Consider the following 24403-nt stretch of genomic DNA (forward strand, 5'->3'; position numbering starts at 1 on the left):
ATAGCCTGACTTGCAAGGGAGTGCTGCTACATCAACTGACAAATAGCCTGACTCGCAAGGGAGTGCTGCTACATTGACTGACAAATAGCCTGACCCGCAAGGGAGTGTTGCTACATCGACTGAGGGTTTGGTTGGGGCAGGCAGTCTATCATTATTAAAAAAAAAAAATTCCGGTCTTGCATTTTAATTTTTACTTTTTGTCAACAAAATATGGAAAAAACTTTCGGAAAACATCTAAGGGTTCTATATATATATATATATATATATATATATATATATATATATATATATATATATATATATATATATATATATATATATATATATATATATATATATATATATATATATATATATATATATATATATATATATATATATATATATATATATATATATATATATATATATATATCTGTGTGTGCGAGCACGAAAAGGCTTGTCTTTTTGCGCTCCACACAAGCCAGCAAAAAGTTTGGCGAGCGCATAAAAAAGCGCTAAATTTGGCGAGCGCAAAAAAAAAGTGATAAACACTAAAAGTTGGCCATCATGCCAGCATTTTTCTGTGGGTTAAATTTCAAACGGAGATGACTAACCTATATATATATATATATATATATATATATATATATCAGGCCTTGTTACGAGATTTCGCTGCGTAGCGAAAACGCGTAACGTATTTCTAAGTAACTCAACTCATCAAATATATTTTGCATCGTTAGAAGTTATATTGTATCACTCGCGTCTTTTCAAGTACTGCATTGTAATTAAAGTTATTTTATTAACGCGTTAAAAATCATACAAACAGTTTGTTTTTTTCTCACTATAACAAAAGTTACAAATAAAATCTAAGTTCTTATTTAAAAAATCATTTTTATTATTTCTTTCAAATATGAACTAAATTTTATTTTGAAAAAAATATTTTTTTCATGAAACGTAAAATAATGTTTGTTTATTTTCTTATGATTTTACAGTTAATAAATTTTTTCTTATTTAATATGTGAACTCATTTTAATGTTTTTAAACAAGAAAGAGTTTTTTTTTGTTGTTTATCAGTTACCGATAACATATTCGTGATCATAATTTATTTTCATAAATTAAACGAACGTCATTAAAACTTTACGTTATTGAATTAACAATAAACAAAATATCTTATTAATAAAACATTTACATCAAAATAAATTGTACTTTTTTAAACTATTATGACTAAAAATAAATTTTATATTTAAAAGAAATTTATATATTTAATTCCTTAAGATAAAACTTAAACACTTAATTTTTTTTAACTAATTTTTAACAACAACAAAAAAATTATTTAACAAACTGTTTCTTTAACAAAAAATCTATTAGTTTACAATTGCGGTTAAATGCTTTTACTTACGAATTTATTTCTTCTGAATAAACGTCACGTTAACGACAATCAAAAGATAATTTCAATATAACAATCAAAAATAATTAAAAGATATAAGTTTTTGCGTAGCGCAAAACTGCTGAACGCGAAGGCAAATCGTCTTTTCGCAAGCAAAATGCGAGCTGCGTAACGCTTCTTAACAAGGCCTGATATATATATATATATATATATATATATATATATATATATATATATATATATATATATATATATATATATATATATATATATATATATATATGCCAGTATTTAATAAATAGTAAATGCATAAATTTAAATAAATAAAGTATTATAATTTTTTTCTTCAGCCCCGGCTATCAATCCCTGCCATATCTTGTAATTTTGCTGGGGCCGAGTGGGTAAAAAGTCCTATTTTTAGCTGGGGCTGGGACCCCTGTCACTTACTAGGCATACAGACAATAGTGAAAGTATGTTTGCACAGACAATGATACAAGTATTTAAAAAACTGCAGACTTTTGGTATAAGTATTTTAAACAACTACAGATACATACTTTTGGTGAAAGTAATTTAATTAGTTCATTAATAAACTTGTATTTGCCAATTTCTTGATGAAACTTTGTCCCACAGTCTTTTACACATCGTTCAATAATCTAAATAAAAAAACATAAAATAAAATTATAAGTTTTGAGCTAATATAAAACGTATGCAGACTTGTATATAAAGCTTACATTATTGATTACATTTTTTTAATTTTAATTTTTTTAATTTGACTTATTTAAAAACATACACAAACCTTATTTCTATTACTATTTTATTATCAATCAGAGAACTTGAACTCTGTTAGATTTAAATTTAACTATTTGTTTATTTTATTTTGACAAACTTATTTGTAAGAAATTTTGCTGTTGTTAAGTTTTACTGCAATATAATTTGAAATTATTCAAGTAACATTAAAAGCATAACTTTATAATTATACAAAAAAATTGTTTCTTTAACAATCTTTTCGCCCCAATTATGATGCAATAATTAAAAAAATCAGTTTACATATTTTATACTTTAAACAGTACACAAAGCTCCTATCTTGTATTCTCTACAGCAGTTATGACAAACATTTTACATGACAAACTTTAGAAACATATATAGTTTATTAACAGTTAAAGGTTTTGTGAAAAACCTGTGCTAATAATAAACATATAATATAGACAGGGACAAACCTAGATCTGTTTTAGTACCGCTGGAGCGGTATGGGCGCCCAAAAATTATTTTTTTTGTTGCTTTTTTATTAAAGTTTAAAAAATTTCATTTTTAAATGCAGTAGTATCGTAAAATCACCTAAGTTCAGTCACCATGTAACTTTAGTCATTTAAGAAAAAATATAAAAAAGCACGCAAAACTCAAATTTTACAAACTACTTTTTCTTAAATAATATTTATAATTGGTTCGTAAATATGAATCTATAAAAAAAATATTTATATGCAACATGCTGAAATAATTCTTTGGCAAAACAACAATTTGAAAAAATGTACTATTAAAATCTAAAAAAAGCAAATTATTAAAATAAATGATCAAACTTAATGTTCGTATTATTAAGAATCAAATTAAACCAAATTAATTATTTTTACAGAAAAAAATTATTAATTTTTGAAAATTAACTACTTTTTTTATAAAAATTAGTGAAATTTTGAAATACTCTAACTTCGGTCATTCACGAATAAACAAAGGAGACAATTAGTGGTAATATTGTTAAATGTTGATAAGTGTTGCGAATATAAAATTTACTGGTAACTTTACCTGTAAATTTACCAGTAAATTTTGACATTTTCAAAATGGATACACACCATGGTATTTTATTTGAATAAAAAATTTGTTCATAATTTCAAAAATAACTGCCGGTTCTTTGAGTTCTAAAAAATATCAAACTTGTGACATTTTTTTTGGATATAAAATTAGAGCTCAACAACAATTATGAATGCATTGCGAATCCTGTAACGTTTGGTTGTGTGGATCTTGCTGTTCTACTATGGTCAATGATACATGCAAGAATTGCCAATAAACATACAAAGCTCATTTAAAGCAAAGTAGTATTTTTTTGTTAATTGAAAAAACCTTTTTAAATCTAATTGAAAAAAATATTTTTAATTTTATTAACCAGTGGCGAAGCAAATGTGATAATTGCCAAAGTAATAAAATAATTGACTAACTACAATAAAAATTAAAAATTACTCTACTTTTATTTAAAAAGACCTTTTTTTATTTACTCCTTGTTTTCTTTTTCTTTTTTTTTTTTGAGCCCAGGACAACACCCTCTTTAGTTACTAGTATTACCTGAACTTATATCAAAATTTTACAATAAAACAACATTTAAAAATAAGTTTTCATTATTTGTGACATTAGGTTTGTGATAGGTTAATAGTATTTATATAGCGGCTGAACTTATGAGATGGTATTGAAAGTTCGGTCAAAGTAGATGTTTTTAAGTTAGATATTGAGTACAAGTTTTTATTTTTTATTTTTACAATATCAATTATTAATATAATTTTCTGCATGTTTCAGGAAAAAAAAATTAAATTTTTTTATTTATGCGTGATAAAAAAATGTTCAAAGGTTAAGTGAGCAAACTTAGGCGATTTTACGGTATATAAATAATTTTCACTTTATTTTAGCTACTTAACGTCTTTCGTAACGTAACTGTCTTTCGGTTACTAAATGAATGTTAATTTAAAAAAAAAAAAAGTCGTAACAAAACTTAATTTTAATAATTTATTGCGCAGTTTTATAACAATAGAATGTATAAAAAAATTGCTTATCCGAAAGATAGAATGATTTCAAAATATCCATTCAGTGAAAGGGAACTTTTTTGTTGTTGACAAAAGTGATCTGCTTTTGATAATAAATGAACAAAAGCAAAAAAATTTCAGTCTTGATAACTATCACGCAAATTTAAATTTTAAATGAATGAACTTTTGATCTTTAGCTTGCTATTTTAGTTTACTTGAGGAAAAAGAAAAAACGAAATGTAAACTTTTTCAGAAAGTTTTGTTTCTTAAAATCTAATTATTTTTAAACTTCAATGTCTTTTATGTTTAAAAAATCTGAAGTAAATGTAACTTATGTATTAAACGTAATTTTTTTTAATTAGAGTTAATAAATAAGAAAAATATAATACATTTTTTTAACCCATATGTGGCTAGCCTCAGTTTAAACTGACAGTCACATTATCCGATTTAATTTGCAAAATAACAAACATTATTTGCATTTTTCGTAATAATTACTCCATGTGTGAATGTATGATGCTGATAATAAAGTAAACTGCATTAACTTATTTTAATTTTTGCTCAGTTGACACACTTTAGTAGCGTTGATTAATATTTTTCGAACATGAGTGTTTCGTCAAGAAAAAGGTATGCATATATGTTTTGTTTTTAGTTGAAATATAGATTAAATATATTGTTAAATATCGTTTTAACATTTGAATATTCGGTATAGTCAACAAAGCTAGTCTTCTTAAACTTTTATGCGATTTCTGTGCGTCAGTTTAAACTGACACTAGCCGCAGGGAGGTACAGGTTTTCAAACAGTTTATTCACCTCGGAATAGAAGGCATTTTCATCAGTTTGTAGACACTGTATGACTCCTTGTAAATATATGAGCCTTATCTAATACAAAATAATTAAACTACAGCAGTCTGGTATTTATGTAAGTTACTGTGACCCACCTTATTTCCCTTCTGAGTTCTTATATTTGAAGGTTGAGAGTTGTTTATTGTTAATTTTTATTATTATTTTACTGCTATTTTATAATGACGTAATTTGTGGGAATGTTTTGACGTCATTTCAACATCAGAGCAAATAAATAAGTAATAACTAATTTCATATATTTTGCAGGTACCGGCTTCATGAGGTGCTACAATTGCTAGAAGATACAGACAATGAATGTCTTCAGAGAGCCGAAATATCAATTGTTCCTCCAATAACCTCTGGTGCAGACACTGACGAAGATTCTGGTGATGAGAATGAGGTGTGTGGAGATCCAAACAGTCTCAATCGTAATCAACTTCTGGCGGAAGCGACGATGAAACTACAAAGACCCAATGGAACTGATGTTATTGGAATGGAAGAGTCGGACGAAGACACTGCAGAGGAGGACAATGCAGAAAATAATACACAGGACACTGCAGATGATATAGTGGAACAGGGTCCGCAGCACAAGAGAATAAAGAAACAAGTTCCGTATAAACCGTCATGGGTCAAAAGCGAATTCAAGGAGGCCGTCAGAAAGGAAAAGTTTCCATGGACCATACCCCCACCTAAAGTAGAAAACCATCTGTCACCAGTGTCATTATTTGAGTTGTTCATGACACCAGAAATAATGCACAGAATATGCAACGAAAGCAAAGAATATGCTGCTCAAAAAGACCATGACAATTTTGATCTGGACATTACATCACTCAAGCTTTTCCTATCGATTCTTCTAATAAGCGGCTATGCTCCTCTGCCTCGTCGCCCTATGTATTGGGAAACTGCGGGGGATGTACACAATTCCATGGTGTCGGCCGCTATGTCACGCAATAAATTCAGTTCCATAATGAGTAATATATATTTTGCTAATAACAACGAACTTGATATGACTGACAGGTTTGCCAAAGTCCGCCCTCTTATCCAGTCCATCAATGCTGCTTGCCTGGCAAACTTTCAGCCTGAACAAATCATCAGCATCGACGAAAGTATGATCCCTTATTACGGAAAACACGGTGCAAAGCAATACATCCATGGCAAACCCATCAAGTTCGGGTATAAGATGTAGGTGGCAGCAACTCGTTTGGGATATGTAATCAATTTCTACCCATATCAAGGTGCCGGCACGACAGATAAAGATCTGGGCCTCGTTGGATCGGTGGTGGTCAATCTCACAAAAGATTTACCAAAACGTGACGGTAATTTCTTTCAGATTGTGTTTGACAACCTCTTTACCAGCCCACGACTGTTGCGCTTACTAGCGGATAAAGGAATGGCCGCCACGGGCACTCTCCGTTCTAACCGAACTGAAGGTGCGCCATTGAAAAACATCAAAGCAATGGACAAGCAGCCTTGTGGCTCGCATGACGTTGCCCTGGATCAAAAGGCTAATGTATGCTTGGTACGCTGGCATGACAGTAAGGTTGTGACAGTCGCATCAACTTACGCTGGTGTCGCACCACTTCGCAAAGCTAAGAGATATTCATTAGCACAAAAGAAGCGCATAGACGTTGATCAGCCTTCAGTAATACAACTGTACAATTATGGGATGGGTGGTGTTGACCGCCTAGACCAAAATCTAGCTTGCTATATGATTCAGCACCGATCAAAGAAATGCTATTGGCCAATATTTAGATTTTGTGTTGATTTGGCCGTTCAGAACGCCTTCCAGCTGTACCGTATGCAGGAGAAAATACCTGGCGCCCCGGAGCATGATCTGCTGTCATTTCGACGTCAGATTGCACAAACCTATGTGCAGACACTATCAATGAAGAAGAATTCAGTGCCCTATTTGCCACCTCGTCTAGCAGTCGATCGACGAGTACTTACTGAAGTACGCACGGATGCCACAGATCACTGGATTGCTCAGGGTACACAGCATCGATGTGTTGCACTCAGCTGCAAAGGCACATCAGTCTTCTACTGTGAGAAGTGCAATGTGGGACTGCATCCTGGTTGCTTTAAGGCATTCCACTGCAAATAACTGATGCCTGTTTTTGTCAATGAAATATAGTCTTTGCAATTTAACATTTATGTGACATTACAGTTATTATGTGCTATTTAAAAGTTCATGATATTTTTTGCATCCATTTCGTTGTTTCTGAACACTTTTGCGTCAAACGGGCAGTTTTCACTCGCTAGGTGGCCTTGTGAAATAATTAATAACAGTTATAAAACGTCACTGTGAGTTATGCTGCATCAGTTAACATTGCCATGTGATTCCTGGTTTCAGAGTTTGACTATTCTTCTTGTCAAAGCCAAATATGACACGTGAGAAAACCTGTACCCTCCTGCAGCTAGCGTCAGTTTAAACTGACACCTATATTTTCACCTATATTCACTCAAGTATATAAAAAATTATGAAACAGTTGATGAATATTGTTCATTTGGACCTAAATCACACCAAATAAAGACAAGAAACACATTTTAAAAATCATGGGTTTATATGGGTTAAAGGTACAATGTTTTTTATTTTAAAAAATGTAATATTTTTAAAATTACGTTTACAGTATTTATCTATTCTTTAAATACCTTTAATTTATAAATCTCTTTAAAAATTATTAACCTTAAGTGAAAGTTAAATGAACAGATTTGCTAATATTTAAATCAAGATTTCAAAGTTAAAATAACAGTAAATAGGTTTATTAAATGCTTATATTTTTTATTTGAATAGTTATTCGAATACAAGTCATAAACTATTTTGTTGATTTTTAAAATATTATGCGATTCAATAAATGTGGATAAATTATGCAATATTGATTAAAAATTGTTTCAAGTATTTTAACATTTAATTACTAATTATTTAATGTATTAATAACTAATTAATTAAATTTACTAAAATATAGTTAATAAATGTTAAAAATACAATTTTCAATAATTATTTACAAACCACGTGGTAATTGCTACAAAAGCGTTTATTAAATTCTCAAGTAACGTGGTTTTCTTTTTGTAACTTAAGCAACATGATTATGTCAACCAGTAAATTCATTTATTCAAAGAAATGCTTTGTATCAACTCCTTACCTTCGGATAAAACTAAACAAGATAAACACAAATCATTAAAATGATGATTAAGAAAATGATGATGAAAAATCATCGTCATGACACTGGTTTTAACTAGGAGGAGGGGGGGGGGAGCAGGTGATCTTAAAAACATCCCCCCCCCCATGTTGCTGAAAAAAAGCAGTACCCCAAATAAGCTCTGGGTTCCACACTTAAGGAAAATGGAGGTAAGTGTGATTAGTTTTAATTGCACAGCATTGCTTATAAGATAACCAATCTTATTATTAAAATGGATTATAAAAAATTTTTAAGTCATAGCTTCAGTAACACATGTTATACAGCAATCTTTAGACAAATACAAATAAATTAAAAGTTATTGTGGCAGTTTTGTCAATAACAAGAATGCTCAAATACTTATTTTATGATGACACAAGCTACAGTTAAAAATTAGTCTGTCTTTGTAACTTATTTTATAAAATATTTCATAATAACTCAACATACGATGTGAAATAATAAACATATAAACAAAAATATAAAATGAATCAAAATAACCAAATAGTAATTACACAATTTTTTTAACTATTTTGATAAATCTTTTAATAGAAAAGAATTGAACAAAATTCCGTCAGCAATAGAATGATTGCAAACAGGTAACCAATGAAGATAACCAGTTAGGTAGACATGGTAAGGACCAGTGAAGTCAACTTTTCAAGACCTGAATTTACTGGAAGAAGGCTACTAGTTATTTTATTACTATTTTTTTTTTAAATTGTGGTTTCTCTCCTAAATCTTTAACTTCGAAACACAAACCTTGGCGAACAAGGCTTCTGCCTTGTTTTCCTATTTCAATTTAGACACCAAAGTCGAAGCCTAAGTCAACTTTACCTTTCAGTAAACTTTGTAATCCGAACTTTAAATAATATTTGCTGCTCTTTAAGACACTGTTAACAACAACAACAATGAAGTTAAACAGATAGGTAGAGAAGTAAATCTGAGAGAGCAGACTTTACATTGTATATGCTATTGACTATGATTTCAAAAAGATACATATCAAAAGGTAGTTAAGGGGAGAGCGCATACATATGAAGCGCTATTAGTATCCTATAAAATTGACAAAAAAATGCAAAAAAGCACATATTGCATCACACTTATACCTGTTAGTTGGAAAAATGAGGGCTTGCATAAATAAAAAGAGAATAAAAATTGCATAACAAAAAAAAAAAAAAAATGCTAATATAAAAATTTGTACCTAATGTGGCTGTGAATAACATTTAAAAAAATAAACATTATTTTGTGCTAATCAATATATATGCAGGGGTGTACCCTCGTGGTTGTCTGGTGGCACAAGATGACTTGTTTTCTCTAAGGACTACTATATTTAAAAAAAATGTCTGTCAGTAGCCCCGCAGGACGACCAGGCAGTTTGTTACTTACACAAGCGTGTTTATTAATAAAACCATACTTTGATATTTGAAGATTTTATTCCTGGCAATTATTTGAAAGAAAACTTGAAAAAGCATTTAAAGCAGTATACACTTTGTTTAATAATGAGCACACTACGGTGGGTTATATAATTTTACTTAACTTAATAAAAAAAAAGTCGACACGACTTTCAAAGTCGTGGGTTGGCTTTTGAAAAAATTTCAAAGTGTGACTATACTTTTTATTTAAACATTCTGGCATTTTGAAGCACATTTTTTCTCAATTTAAAAGGAGTTTTAAGATTACATTTTCTTTCAATTAGTGAATGGAAACTTTCGGCTTTGGCCGAAATTTCGGCAGAAACCGAAACCGAAATTTCTGCTTCAACAATTTGTTTACTTTTCCTGTTTCTGCCGAAATTTCTGTTCAAACTGCAACCAAAATGAACCGAAACTTTTATAAGATTTTTTTTAAGTTTTTATAAAGAGTGTGATCATGACGGTTTCCTAATTGTAATCGTTTGATAGTAAATCAATTTTTAATTATAACAATTGTAAAAATTTTAATTGAAATCACGTTACATAATAGTTTTAAGTTACTATTCTCAAATCATTCTTAAAATGAATTAACATTTAAGTAAAGCAACCCAAACCAATAGTTTCATCAAAAGTTTCTCAGTGCTAAATTTTACAATGAAAAATAATCTATAAAAAACTGGTTTATGGAATCATTTTACCGTGACAGCTAGTGATTTCAAATACGGAACTTGCAATATCTTCAATTTGAAAATATCTCGTGGATCTCACAATCCAAAACTTCAATCACTTAGCGGACTTTCATCACATTTAAGAAGTTGTTTACTCTAAAAAATCTCCTAACTGAAAAAGCAATACTTACAACTACCGGCAGTCCTGAAAATATACCAACCTCAAATCAAGTTGAGCCTATTACAATTAAAAAAAAGAACAATACCCTTATTTGACACCAGAACAAAACAGCAGATGGCTGAAATGTTGCAATTTGCAATGCCTGGTTGGGTTGACAATATCTCAAAAATTGATTGGTCTGAATTTTCATAGATTTATATTAGAAAACAACATTAAAAGCAAAGTTTGTTTTGGCAAAAGTAGCAAAGAGATTTCTTAGACATCCACCAACATCTACTGAAGTAAAAAGGTTGTTTTTAACTGCTGGAGGCATTCTTTCAAATTAAAGAAACAGACTTTTGCCAAAAAACATGAAAAAGATTAGATATATATATAAAATAACTTTTTTAGCTTTAATTCAGTGATCATAAAAGGTTCAGGGATTTTAAACATTCTTTTTCAAATTTCAGCCGAAATTTCGGTTTCGGCTACGGCTTAACTGAACCGAAATTTTGGTACTTTCGGTTTCGACTCAAATTTCGGTTTCGGTCGATCACTACTTTCAATTCTAAAACGAAATGGATAATAAATTTAAACTAAACAAAACAGATATTGAGTACGACAAAAATGACAATCATTAAAAATTATATTTATAATTATCTCTTTACCAATATTTTTTTGTAACTAAAATTACTTAACCATATTGTTTAACAGGTTACAACTTTTCAATTTTTTTTTTTTTTTCAATTAATTTACTTTTAATTAAACTGTTTCTTCTTAGACGTATTTTAGTAGTCAGACGTTTAAATTTATTTAATTTTTTAACATTATTTTTACCCAAAAAAAAACCCCCAAAAAAAACTATTATACCCGACTACTGATTATCATAGCAGACGACTTGAATGATAAATAAAAACTATTTCAGTAGCCTGCAGGGCAACCAGGAAAAAACCGGAGGGTACACTGCTGATATGTACTAAATAAGTCTAAAGTTACTAATACCAAACACCACCTATGAAATGGTATAATATATATGTGTAAAATAATGTAACAATGTTTTCATACATTTAATGTTTGCAGTGAAACAATCTCTTGACGTTGCTGTAATTTCTCAACAAGTAACTTTGCTGCAGTGTGAGGACTAAAAAAAATTTATAATAAAATTATAACAAAACACTATTAAGTGTAAAAAAACACTCTAATTGAATAAACAACAAAAGATAAAATAATAGATCATTTTCTTTACTATATTACATATATTATTTATAATTTTGCCTTTAAATAATATAGATAGATATATACATTTAAAATACATAATAACTCTCTCTATATATAAAAAAACTAAAAAAAAATTTCACACAACTATCTTTTGAAAATTTATTCAAAACTAACTGGAAAATATAAATATTGTGTATAAAACAATTTGGAATTAAATTTAAGCAGCTTGATTTTTTTTGCGTTTACATTCAGAAGCATGACAAGCAGAATTGTAATTGCGCACCTGTACAGATACAGCATGCAAGAAATTTAATTTTTTGTAAACAAAAAGCTTTGAATTGTTGAAAAAAAAAAAAGAAACAAAATTGTAATGAAATATTAAATTTTAATTAAATAAACTAGAAAAATTTAATAATTAAAGAAAGAAAATCTGAAAAAAAAATTTTTATACAACTTTTGTATTCTTTTTTTTAGTATGATTGTTATTTTTAGCTACTGAATTTAATACAAGTTGAGGGGAAAAAAATATTATAATTTATAGCAATTACACAACAATTAAAAGTTTTAATATATAATTTATTCACAATTTTTATCAGTCTATATATTAAGAAACTAATTTGCCATATACGCTAGAGCTATGAGAAACTTTGTTTATTTTTTTTTTTACATTTATTCATTTTGACGTCTTAATGCTTTTAAAAATATTTTTGATATATTTGACATTTTTTCTCAATACTTATAATAAGAAAATAAATAGCCATTTATTTGTAAAATATATCATTTGATTAATAAATTTTGTGAAGAAATTAAAGTAAAGAATGACATGATTTCTTTTATAAATGTATTTACTACATTTGATGCCTGTCTGAAATTATTTCCTTTATATAGACCAATTTCCCATGTTAATATGAATTACTAGAGATAATGAACATAATGATCACTCTGTTTGAAAAAATGTATTTAAAAACTTAAAAAAAAATTTTAAATAGGCTCCTAAAAATTTGATAAAAAAGTTCAGTAAATTAACAATGCATTAGTCCACAAGCTTTTTGAGCATTGCCAATAACAATTTTTGTTATTGCTAACAGTTCATCAGGAAATAAACAAACGGCTTTAAATGCAAAATTTGGATAATCCAACATAAGCGTAGACTTTTGATGGGGGTAGTGAAAACAATCAAATATTTTATATTTGAATATTACTTTAAATGACTTTTTATTTTTTTACACTTGAATAGAAATTAGTTTTCTTGCTTTCCTAAGCATTGATAAAAACAGTCAAGTTTAGCAAAAACATTAGAAAAACAAGCTTTAAAATTGTCCATGTTTATAGCGCAAATAATTAAGTATTTCCTTAATATACTAACTGAAAAAAGTTGCAAATATATTGAAAAATGTTTTTATTGTCGTTAAATTCTTATCTGCTTTTTCCTTGACTTGTGTTAATTTTGGAAATTGAAAATAAAAAAGCTCTTAAAAGTATTTTATTTAGATTTTCTATTTCATATTTGTTTCCTTCCTTCGAGAATTGTCATTTTATTCCTTGCAGTTTCTTATAGCTTTATTTTGCTGCAAATTCTTAAAATACTCACTATATAAAAATCGTGGTAAAGTTGTCTAAAAAAATACTTTTAATGTGGACAAACAAGACGTACTACTGCACGCAATTCCTGGGAAGGCTTATATATATCAGGCCTTGTTAAGAAGCATTACGGAGCTCGCATTTTACTTGCGAAAAGGCGATTTGCCTACGCGTTCAGAAGTTTTGCGTTACACAAAAACTTTTATCTTTTAGAATATTTTTAATTATCTTTTGATATTGTTAATGTGACATTTTTATTCAGAAGAAATAAAGTTGTAAAAGCATTTAACCGCAATTGTTAACTAATAGTTGTTTTTTTTAAAGAAACAGTTTGTTAAATAATTTTTTTGTTGTTGTTAAAAATTAGTTAAAGAAAATAAAGTGTTTTAAGTTTAAACTTTTCACCATATTTAATTTTAAGTTTCGTATTTCATAAGTTTATATATTTACATTCACAAGTAATGTTCATTTTAAATGTAACGATTTTTGTTTATTTATTTATAGCTTCAAAACAATTATTTTTTTCTTCATCCCTTTAAGAAAGTACTAATAATGAGCTGTTTATTAAAATATTTCCTCATCATGAATTTTTGAGACCCAGGTACGATTTCACGAGTTGTATTGGGTTTGTTGCCTCTCCCCTCCCTCCCATATAAAAAGAGTGGAGATAACATTTGACTAATAGTTAAATATTTTTTTTGTTGAGACATTCGTCCCTTTTGAAGGATTCACTCTCCTCGTTTTATTCCAAAAATCGCCCCTGGCTGGACCTGTCGGTGATGATATGTTAGAGAATTTAGTTGTTCAAATTTTTTTTTGGAATATTTACCAACTTTAGAAGTAAATGATTTTTTAGTGCCGAAGTTTCATTTTTGCATACGTTTCCATTATCATTACTTTTTTAGATTGATCTTAGAAAGAACGTCAATTAGAAATAATGAACTAGTTTATGATCAGTAGACGAATACTTACTAGTCAAGTTCTTTAAAAAAAATTGTCAATAGATTTTTTGCTTTGTTTAAGCACTGATTAAAACTGTAAAGTAGTATGAAACTATAATTATATTATATAAATAATTAAAACATGTACCACTATTAGAGAGAAAGAAAAAAAAGATCTATTTATTTCTTATAATTTCAAGCCAAAACGGCAAGAGATAACTTAAAACTTATATACGGGTAAAGGGTAAAGGTGGACGACGCGGTTTTCGAAGTGGGGCCTTGACACACTCCCTTATATGAAAAAAAATCTTCAATTTACAGGTCAATTTCTTGAAAAAAAAAAAGGGCCTCTAAAAAAAAAGTGGTGGTTGGGCGGGGGAGAAGGTACATGGCCCCCTCCCCCCATGTCATCGGGTTAGGATACACTGCACTTATGCGGTACACTGAACCCCGTCACTGCGGGTTAGGTTGCAAATGATAGTCCAGATTCTGTTACTCAAGTATTTTAACTAAAATTAACTATTATCAATGATATTTAGAAAAAGGTTTACAAAAATATATTTAAAACAAATACTTTAGAAAAAAACGCTAATATTTAGCATAATCAATATTATCCTATTTATAAAAATTTTTTCTCTGTAATTACGATGATATTAGGATGTTTTTTGGTAGTGAGAGCTGTTACATTGCTCACAACTAAAATGTTAACTAATAACTATCGGGAGAAAAAAAATTTATTTCCCCATTCAGGAAAAAATTAAAGACATGTGATTATTTATTTATAATTTAAAGTACAACAATTATTACACTTGGTAAGGCTGCCTATCATATAATGCGCATTAAATTCGTTTCTAGGCTAGCTTTTTAAAAAAAGAAAACGGAATCATGTTTATAATAAAACGAAATAAACTTCTAACTAATGTTAGTTATTTTCATTTCCTTACGACATTAATTTTCTTTATAAGGGGTTTATATTTACTAAGGATTTCAACAAACCATTCAACCATTATACTTTTTTTAAATACATAATCAAATGGATAATATTTTGAATAAAAACAGAGTCACTTTGAAAACTTTTAAAAAATGGAATCTTTCCGAAGTTTTTTGTAAAGAAACTACTATAGATAATGGAATTATATGTTGTAAAAATCTTTTGTAAAGTATGTGCTCTTCATCAAGAGAATATCCTGGCCAATGCCAAAGGAGCAATAAGAACAACCGCATTAGGATACATAAATGGGACATGCTACATTAAAAAAGATGGCGTTTCTCGACATTTACAAAGTGATGTCCACAGAAGTGCAATCCGATTTTTGAATGAAGACCTAAATGAAAACAAAGAAACAAAAGCAAACGACAAAGAGCAACAGGTTAATAGTCAGATTTTATATTCATTTTATATTTTAAACTCTAATTTTAAACAAAGATGTTAAAAATTTGAATTAGTTCACTTTTTATAAATAAAAATCATTTTCAATTTTAAATACGAAATAATTATTTACTATATCAATGAAGTTTAATTAAAACAAGGTCATCAAACTTTCTACTTTCCATGGAATTCCTCATTATTTTCATATATTTAAAACAATTATGATAATTTTTTTACGACTCATTTATGTCCTTTTAAGAAATTGTATCTACTATAACAACATTGTAAAACCATATTGACAGAGAAAGAAAAATCTACAAATAATTCTTACAAAAACTTGGTAAAAATAGCTTATGAAATGGCTTGCCATCCAACTATGCCTCATGCGCATTTTTCTGTTCTCGTAAGTTTTAGTTTCTTGTTAATATTTTTTTAGCAAATAAATGTTAATTTTTTAAATATGCAAACTAAGTTCATATAAGTTTAAGCTTTAATCGTAGTTCCTAATTTATTACATAAAAGTATTAATTTTTTACAATAGTATTTTAATATATATTCAGGTTGATTGTGCACGCACAGGATCAAACTTCATAAAGCGTAAAGAAATTCACTGGCAGAGAACTTATCAAGTTTTGTGCCAATACTGTGCGTGAGAAATGCTTTAAAATTCTCAAAAATTGCAAATTCTTCTCAATACTTAGCAACGAAAGTCAAGCACGAAAGACTAGAAAAGAAAAAGTACTTGTTTTAGTCCGTATGGAGCGCAACGGAATCCCGATATATATGGTTACCGAGTTGTTGGAAATGTCACAATTTGGTGGAAGCGACTCAAACTCAGTAACTGCTGGTATTAACAGTGTCTTTGAGTCTGATAATTCATTTTTCAAAATATCTACTGAAGATTATAATAAAAAACTAGTTTCTGCCACAGCTGACGGTGCAAACGTTAACTTTGGTGTAAAGAATGGTGCCCTAACACAGAAAAATCTCGCAAATGGTTATTGAAATACATTGCATAAACCACAGAATCGAATTGGCAATAAGAGACACTTTTAAAGATGTAATGGAATTTATAAAGATCGAAGAATTTTATTAGTCAAATTATTACCTACTAAGAAATTTCGGAAAGTTAAAAAATGAAGTCGAGGCTGCGGCAAAGGCGATAGGAGTAACTTTTTACATTTTACCGAAAATATCTGGTACAAGATTTGTCGGGCACAGGAGAAGAGCTCTTTCTAGTCTTCTGGCCAGCCTTTCTTTCAGTGAATGAAAATTATGCAAGTGACCCAACTTGCATAATTTTCAATGGGATTATATATTTATATATATATATATATATATATATATATATATATATATATATATATATATATATATATATATATATATATATATATATATATATATATATATATATATATATATATATATATATATATATATATATATATATATATATATATATTATAATGGAAGAGCTATTAGATACACTTGAAAAAAAAATTGTTATTTTAGGTTGAAAAAAAAAACCCTGCAAAAGTAGAAAAAGTGCGTCTAATAGCATGCTAGTATATATATATATATATATATATATATATATATATATATATATATATATATATATATATATATATATATATATATATATATATATATATATATATACATATATATATATATATATATATATATACATATATATACATATATATACATATATATACATATATATATATATATATATATATATATATATATATATATATATATATATATATATATATATATATATATATATATATGTATATATATATATAAAATTCGAAAAAATATGTTTGCTAAGATTAAAAGAAACTAACCCATCAATTTCTTTATTAACTTGTTTTGAAATATAACCTGCATAAACATCATTACTTTCTCGATTGTGAACATTGGTTGCGGTATCTAAAAGAAAACTAAATGTTAATTTTTAAATACTATTAGTTGAATGTAATTAAATAAACAGTAGAAAATATTTCTGAAACACTGCATTACTATATTGCTGAAATATTCCATTTGCAGTATTAGTAAGTCACTAAGCAAACAAGACAATGTTAAATGTAAATGATAATAATAATTTAAAAAATACTTTACCCAAATGACTTATTATATAAAAAACAATTTTGCATTGTTGTTTATTAATACTAACTTTAAAAGGACCTGTAAAACAGGTTAATTTTAAAGGTAACTTATTTTAATGCATAAAAAATTAAATTGAAAACTAATCGGGTGTAGACTACCAAGATCTATTAGTCAAATTATGAAATGTGTCTTATAAAAAAGACTTTGTGTAACTTTTTGTAACTATTATAGATTTGTTAAAATTAATTGTTAAAATTGTTTAACTAAAAATCAAAAAAAAAAGAAAGAAAAATAGTTATAAACATGCTTTTTGCCAGCACAGAAGAAATAGTTATTTCAGCACAGAAGATATTGTAATTTCAGCACCGAAGATATTGTAAAAAAGTCCTAAATAAAAAATCAGATTATACAGGCATTAAACATCAGTTTATCATTGCAATTGCATAAGATGTGCCTATTACATATAAGATAAGGTAATGATGAACTGAATTATTGTCTCTTTTATCTCTTAAGATTTTGATTGCTAACATCTTATGTGGGATTTAGTTTCATTGAAAAGTAATTACCCCTGCTGTTGGTGTAATATTGATTCAGATTACTTCTTAAAATGTGGAAGTTTTACTTCAATAGAAGAGAGATTAGAAATAGATTTTGGCTGCTGTTCAAATTAAAAATGATGAGTTTGACAACACAACTCATCTACATTGAATAATGTCAAGTTAATGTATCAACATTTAACTTCAGCTATTCCATAAAAAGCCAAATACATGTCATAAGCTTTTGCAAAATGTTGAGTCCTTATGCAGAACAACATAAGTCTTACGCAGATCAACATTACAAGACTTATGCAGATTAACATGAGTTTGCACTCGGGTTGTTCAGTGAACAAGCAGCAGAAGCAATGTATTTGAAGTTTAAGATTCATTAATGATACTAAAAGCTTTATTTAAAATTACTGCTAACAAATTGGAAAAATAAAATAATGATTTTTTGCAAGTTTCACATCATTGTGCAAGAAAAATTTAATTAAAGATTTAAAAATGTTATACTAGATGTACATAAAAAAGCCATTTTATAATGCTTTCTGAATGTATTAACTTCTATTATTGAAAAAATCATATTATTTACTAAAGTTGTTCATCATAAAACTCTCACATAGTTGAATCATAGCTGTGCAGATCCAGGAAAGTAAATCATATAAATGATACAAAAAAAATTCCTATTGCTTTAAATATCATTTAATTCACATTGTATCAAAGCATGCCAGCAAAAGTATAGCTATCTATAGATTTCCTTTAAGATGGCAGAAATTTGATGTTTTTACTTACCCTCTAAATTTTGTATTTGTTTTAAACTGTATTTGTTTTAAATACAAATACAAATAAATTGTATTTCTTTTAAATACAAATACAAATAAATTTAGTGATGTAACATGCTAAACTGGAAGTCACCATTGTTTATACCCACATAAGATGTTTTACATGCTACATTTGTCACAAAATATGTTTAAAAAAAAACATATTTTTAAAAAAATTGAAAAAATGCCAGTTCTTCATCTTGATAAATATTTTGAGATACATTATAGTCAATTTTTTTGAAATTTTTTTTGATTATACACCATTAAATTATTATACTATTAAATAGACTTTGTTTTTATTGACTATAAAGTCTTTATTCTCTTGATTACTTTTAGGACTCAAATACAAACTTTAATGCTACTCTTGCGATGTTGTAAATTTGCTAAGAAAAAATGAACAACAAACAGTGTTGATAAAACGCTTGAACAATAAAAAAAAACCATTCAAAAATGATAAAGCAAAAGTTATAAACATTATAACTTTTAAATAGAATTTCAGTAAACAACCAATGCACATTTAGGTATATGTTTTGCATAATATAATTTAAGCCATTTAGGTGAATTAAATTAAAAGGACTGAAGTGATGATCAACTTCAAGACGTTTAAATACAAAAAAGGAGTGGCAAGTAGAGTTAGGTTATAAACGTTTAATTATGCTAACTAAATAAGTACCTATTAATTCCACTAACGTTATCGGTACGCCTGCCATTTTGAAAATGATGTATCTCTTATTAACGCATGCGTAGTTGTGTGTTATTATTTTATCTAATTGTTTCGACGCCTACTTATATTTTGCAGACTATGGAATGATTTTTTTTCACAAATTAATGAATGTTCAATGTTTTACATAAAAACAAAAATTAAGGACAAGTTTTTGCATAGTTTGCCAACAATATTATAATTTTTTTAGTAATTTTGTGTTGATTTTAAAAATTTGAACACGTTACTAAGAAATCTTTCTATATCTGGTTTATTGTTAATATTAAACTAAAGTAATGAGATAACTGTTGGAAGACGACAATACGCAGCCTGTAAATTGTTCAAAACAAATCGCTTTCCAAGTCTTCAGTGCGAGAGTGGTCCAGCAAAATCAACATCATGGCGTTCGCACCCTGTTGCATGAGTCAAGAAGACTACGAAAATAAACAAAAATCAAAAAAAATTGATACTTTTCTTGCAAAAGAAAAAGTTCAATACAGGAGAAGAGTAAAAATTTTACTTTTAGGTGCTGGAGAAAGTGGAAAAACAACATTTTTAAAACAAATGAGAATTATTCACGGTGACGATTATAGCGAGGAATCTTTATTAGAGTTTAAACCTATTATCTATTCAAATGTTTTAAAAGGCATGAAAGTACTGGCAGATGCAAGAAGAAAATTAGATATACCATGGGGTGATCCAAATTCAGAATTATATGGCGAGTATATATTAAATATTGACCATCAAACTACTACTTTTGATACTGCTTTTTTTTTGGAACATGTTGAAGCAATTAGACATCTATGGAATGATACTGGTATACAAACAGCTTTCAAAAGACGAAATGAGTTTCAGTTGGTATGTAGATTAAAATTATATTAAATAAATTTGAACAATTTATGTTTAATATTCGAAGAAGATATTTATCTATATCTTATACTGCTGATTTAGGTGAGCAGTGGGGCTGTCATACTGAAATAGCCTGCTGCTGGAGGCTTCAGTACATACATTGACTAACAAATAACCTGACATGCAGCGGAGTGCTGCTACATCGACTGAGGGTTTGGCAGGGGGCAGCAATCTTTTCACTCATTATTCTTTGTTTTTTTTCTTTTTCTAAATAAGCCATTTCGATTTAGATAAGCAAAAAAAGTGAGCAAATGCTTACATAAATATGCTATAGTATATGTATATATATATATATATATATATATATATATATATATATATATATATATATATATATATATATATATATATATATATATATATATATATATATTTATTTATTTATTTATATTCACACATTGAAATATTTACACAGCATAAAAATAAAACATCTATATTTCTAATATAAGGAGGTTGATCACATCTTAAATGATTTTTGTCGGTTTATTTAGTTTTTTACAAAATAGTCTTTAATATACCTTAATAAAAAATTATTACTTCTGGAGTTCTAAAAATTATTACTTCTAGAATTGTTACTTTCAGGCAAAACATTATTTTACTGCTTTAAAAGCAATATTTAATTAAAAAGAGAAAATTCATTGGTTTTCAGATTATTGATCCTTTTTTAGTAGAATAATTATTTCATTCTTTTACTTTAGTATTTAATTTTATTTATTTAATTAGTACTTTAGTATTTAATTTGTAGACTATTTTTTCACTTTTTTTTAACTGGCATTTTAAAATTGTAATCTTGTTTTATTTTTGTTTTTAATAGAAATTTTTAGATTAATATGGTTTTTATTTTGTATATTTTATATTTATTATATTTTATTGTTTTATTATAACATTGCCTAATTATCTTTTACTAAGATACTTGAAAAAACCTTCTTGGCAGATATTGATTATTCTCAAAAAAATAAAAGCTCTTTAAAAAATCTAAATCTTTAATAGCAGTTTTTAAATTTAGTGAAGAATATCTAATTTAGAAACATTATTATTGCATTACATTAATACATGATAATCAATATAAACAACACCTCAACAAATGTGTACTTAGCTGCACATGAAATGTCACTGATAATGTCATACTTGATGTCATACTGATAATGTTCATACTGATAATGTCATAATATCTGTAGTCTGGAGCTTCAGTATGTTTGTGTATATTAACTGAGGGCTTAGGGTTATTTTATATTATTTTTTATTTGTTTACCTGATAACTATGTACATATTAAGTTTAAAGTGAACAAACTCTATTATTACCATGCTAACATAACTAAATGTATTGTATAAATGTTAAATAGTTTTTAAAATATCATAGATGAAAATATATCAAAACTTTTTATGAGCTTATATGGAGGCCTTCACTGTTATAATTATTTTACTATTTACTTTGTTTTAAAATTATTTGTTTTATTAATTTTTGTGAATATTTGTACCAATACTATTTGTGCTAAAGTTTAGTTATTTTTATATTCTGTAATTTTTTTTTAAATTGTTGTAAAAATGTTTTAGCATAAACTTCTCTTCTATGCTTCCTTTTTACTGCCTATTGTTTTTAAACACTGTTTTTTGTAGGTTTAGATCATATCAATTGACTTGCTATATTTTTACAGTATTTTGATGTATGTATATATATGTATATATATGTATATTATTATTATTATTATTATTATTTTACTTAATATTATGTTAATAGTTAAGTATATGTATGTATAAAATTTTTCTTTAATTTTAACTATTTTTATTATTATTATTTGAATATTTTTATATTTGATTAGATACATTTTTCTTTTAGGGAGATTCTACATCCTATTTTCTTGATAGTTTGGATCGAGTAGGACGAAAAGTAAGTTATATAAAAATTAATTTACTTTATGGAGATTTTCCATACAAGTTCATTTCACACTTAACAGTTTTACTTTAGTAGTAAAATATTTTTGATGTAATATTGAAAAAAATTCTTTTAAATTTATATTTTTCAAGGACTTTATGCCCAGCAAGCAGGACATGCTTCACTCTAGAAAAGCAACTAAAGGTATTCAAGAATATGATTTTGCGATAAAAGGTGTTCCTTTTGTTATGGTTGATGTGGGCGGTCAAAGATCACAACGCACAAAATGGTTTCAGTGTTTTGATAATGTCACTTCAATTCTATTTATGGTGTCCTCTAGTGCTTATGATCAAGTAATCATGGAAGATCGGCGTACAAATTGTCTGATTGAGTCATGCATGATCTTTGAGACAATAGTGAATAATAAATGCTTTACAAAGGTTTCTATTATCTTGTTTCTCAACAAAACCGACCTGCTTGAACAGAAGATTAGAAATAAACATAACAGTATTAAAGATTTCTTTCCGCAATTCCAAGGCGACCCATACAATCTAAGTGATGTCCAGAACTTTATTTTACAAATGTTTGACAGTCGTAGACGTGAGCGTTCAAAAGCTCTTTTTCATCATTTTACAACTGCTATTGATACAGAAAACATTAAATTTGTTTTCCATGCTGTAAAAGACACTATACTGCAGGATAACTTGAAGTCTTTAATGTTACAATGAGTATTTGAGACTTCTTTATAATTTGCCTATTACTGGCTCTAGTCATAGACACCTGCTCTTAGAACTTTTTTGCTTTTGTATTATGCCATTTGCATAAACAAATTCTAATGATAATGTATTAGGAAAAAAATTTCCTGATGTATATGCATTTTTCAGTATGCCTAAAATCATATATGGTTTAAAGTAATGTGTAAATAAATAAAGAAATATCTACTAACACTGACTCTAGTGTTCTCGAAGGAATAAAGACATTGTGGTGAATTGTGGTTGAGTTAACAATGCTTTTTACACAACTAAAGTTCCTAACTTGTTTGATCTTGTTGATATTTTAAAAAAAATATTCATTTAGGGTTTTAGTTCACTATAAGTTTCATAAATGAATACAAGGGAAATAAGTTTTATTCATAGAGGAAAGTGGGAAAATTAACTGAAGTTATTTTGAAATTAGCTCATATATTCTGTAGTATTTTATTTTTTTAAAAATAAAAATATAAAAAATTATTTGAAATATCATATTCAAATCAGTGAAAGCAATTTTTTAAGTAATGAAGTAGTTGTAATTTTTATATATACCTATCAATTTTATTCTGACGTCTTTATTATATGATTATGTTTTTATTTTTATTATTGTTATTCATATATTTTATTATATTTTCGTTATAAGAATTTTTCAATCCTTTTTTTTTTAGCTTGAACATATGTTATTGCAAATAACTTTAAGGTTTTTTTTTTTTTTTTAATAAAATGAATGAATAGCTTTTTTCGTTTTTTTAATTTGCTTTGTTTGAGGCTTTCCCCATTAGTTCATCTTTTTATATGTTGAAACAATGAGTTTGCAGCAAATGTTTACTTGTTTATTATCCTTGTTAAAGTTTTCCGTATGCGTCTGCTTTAGGTTGGCGCTTTTATTTTTATAAAATATATTCTGACAATAAATACAATAATTGGACACTAAAAGTGGCACGGTACTCAGAAAGAAAAATATAATTTTTTATTCAAAATATGTTAAGAGATGAGTTTTTTGTGCGTTTTAGATATAAATTTGTTTGACCTTAAAGCATGTTTCTTTTGTTAATTTTTATTAAATAAACGAAAAGTGTAATGTAAATATGAGTTTTTTGACAGGAAGAAAAAAAAACTGTTCCATTAATAATTAACAGATTCAAGAAAATATTTACTATCTTAACAATTGCGTAAAAACTCGCTAATT

General features: G+C 27.5%; 2 protein-coding genes across 2 annotated transcripts in view; one reads left to right on the forward strand and one right to left on the reverse strand.

Annotated features, from left to right (window-relative positions):
- LOC100215532 (ADP-ribosylation factor-binding protein GGA1) overlaps positions 1 to 19780 on the reverse strand; it is a 61201-nt gene extending 41421 nt beyond the window's left edge. Inside the window, exons 1-4 of the mRNA XM_065803582.1 lie at positions 19657 to 19780; positions 17365 to 17449; positions 11462 to 11537; positions 1924 to 2022 (exon numbers count right to left, since the gene is read on the reverse strand). Of these exons, the coding sequence (XP_065659654.1) occupies positions 1924 to 2022; positions 11462 to 11537; positions 17365 to 17449; positions 19657 to 19693 (297 nt within the window). The 5' untranslated portion in view covers positions 19694 to 19780. The remainder of the gene's footprint in view (positions 1 to 1923; positions 2023 to 11461; positions 11538 to 17364; positions 17450 to 19656) is intronic.
- A 215-nt stretch (positions 19781 to 19995) lies between these two features.
- On the forward strand, positions 19996 to 23950 carry LOC100192290 (guanine nucleotide-binding protein subunit alpha-12). Its single transcript, XM_065803581.1, has 3 exons — positions 19996 to 20541; positions 22430 to 22480; positions 22618 to 23950. The coding sequence occupies exons 1-3, from the start codon at positions 20083 to 20085 to the stop codon at positions 23191 to 23193; spliced, it is 1086 nt and encodes a 361-aa protein (XP_065659653.1). The 5' UTR covers positions 19996 to 20082; the 3' UTR covers positions 23194 to 23950.
- Positions 23951 to 24403: the final 453 nt, after the last annotated feature.

The sequence above is a fragment of the Hydra vulgaris genome, chromosome 08 (assembly GCF_038396675.1).
Source record: "Hydra vulgaris chromosome 08, alternate assembly HydraT2T_AEP".
NCBI classification, from domain to species: domain Eukaryota; kingdom Metazoa; phylum Cnidaria; class Hydrozoa; order Anthoathecata; family Hydridae; genus Hydra; species Hydra vulgaris.

What these genes read in the sequence shown, in the direction of transcription:
- LOC100192290 (XM_065803581.1), top strand. Translation starts at nt 20,083, where the DNA reads ATGGCGTTCGCACCCTGTTGCATGAGTCAAGAAGACTACGAAAATAAA. An exon ending in GACGAAATGAGTTTCAGTTG is followed by an intron (nt 20,542 to 22,429) that starts GTATGTAGATTA and finishes TTTTTCTTTTAG; the next exon opens with GGAGATTCTACATCCTATTT. An exon ending in TGGATCGAGTAGGACGAAAA is followed by an intron (nt 22,481 to 22,617) that starts GTAAGTTATATA and finishes ATATTTTTCAAG; the next exon opens with GACTTTATGCCCAGCAAGCA.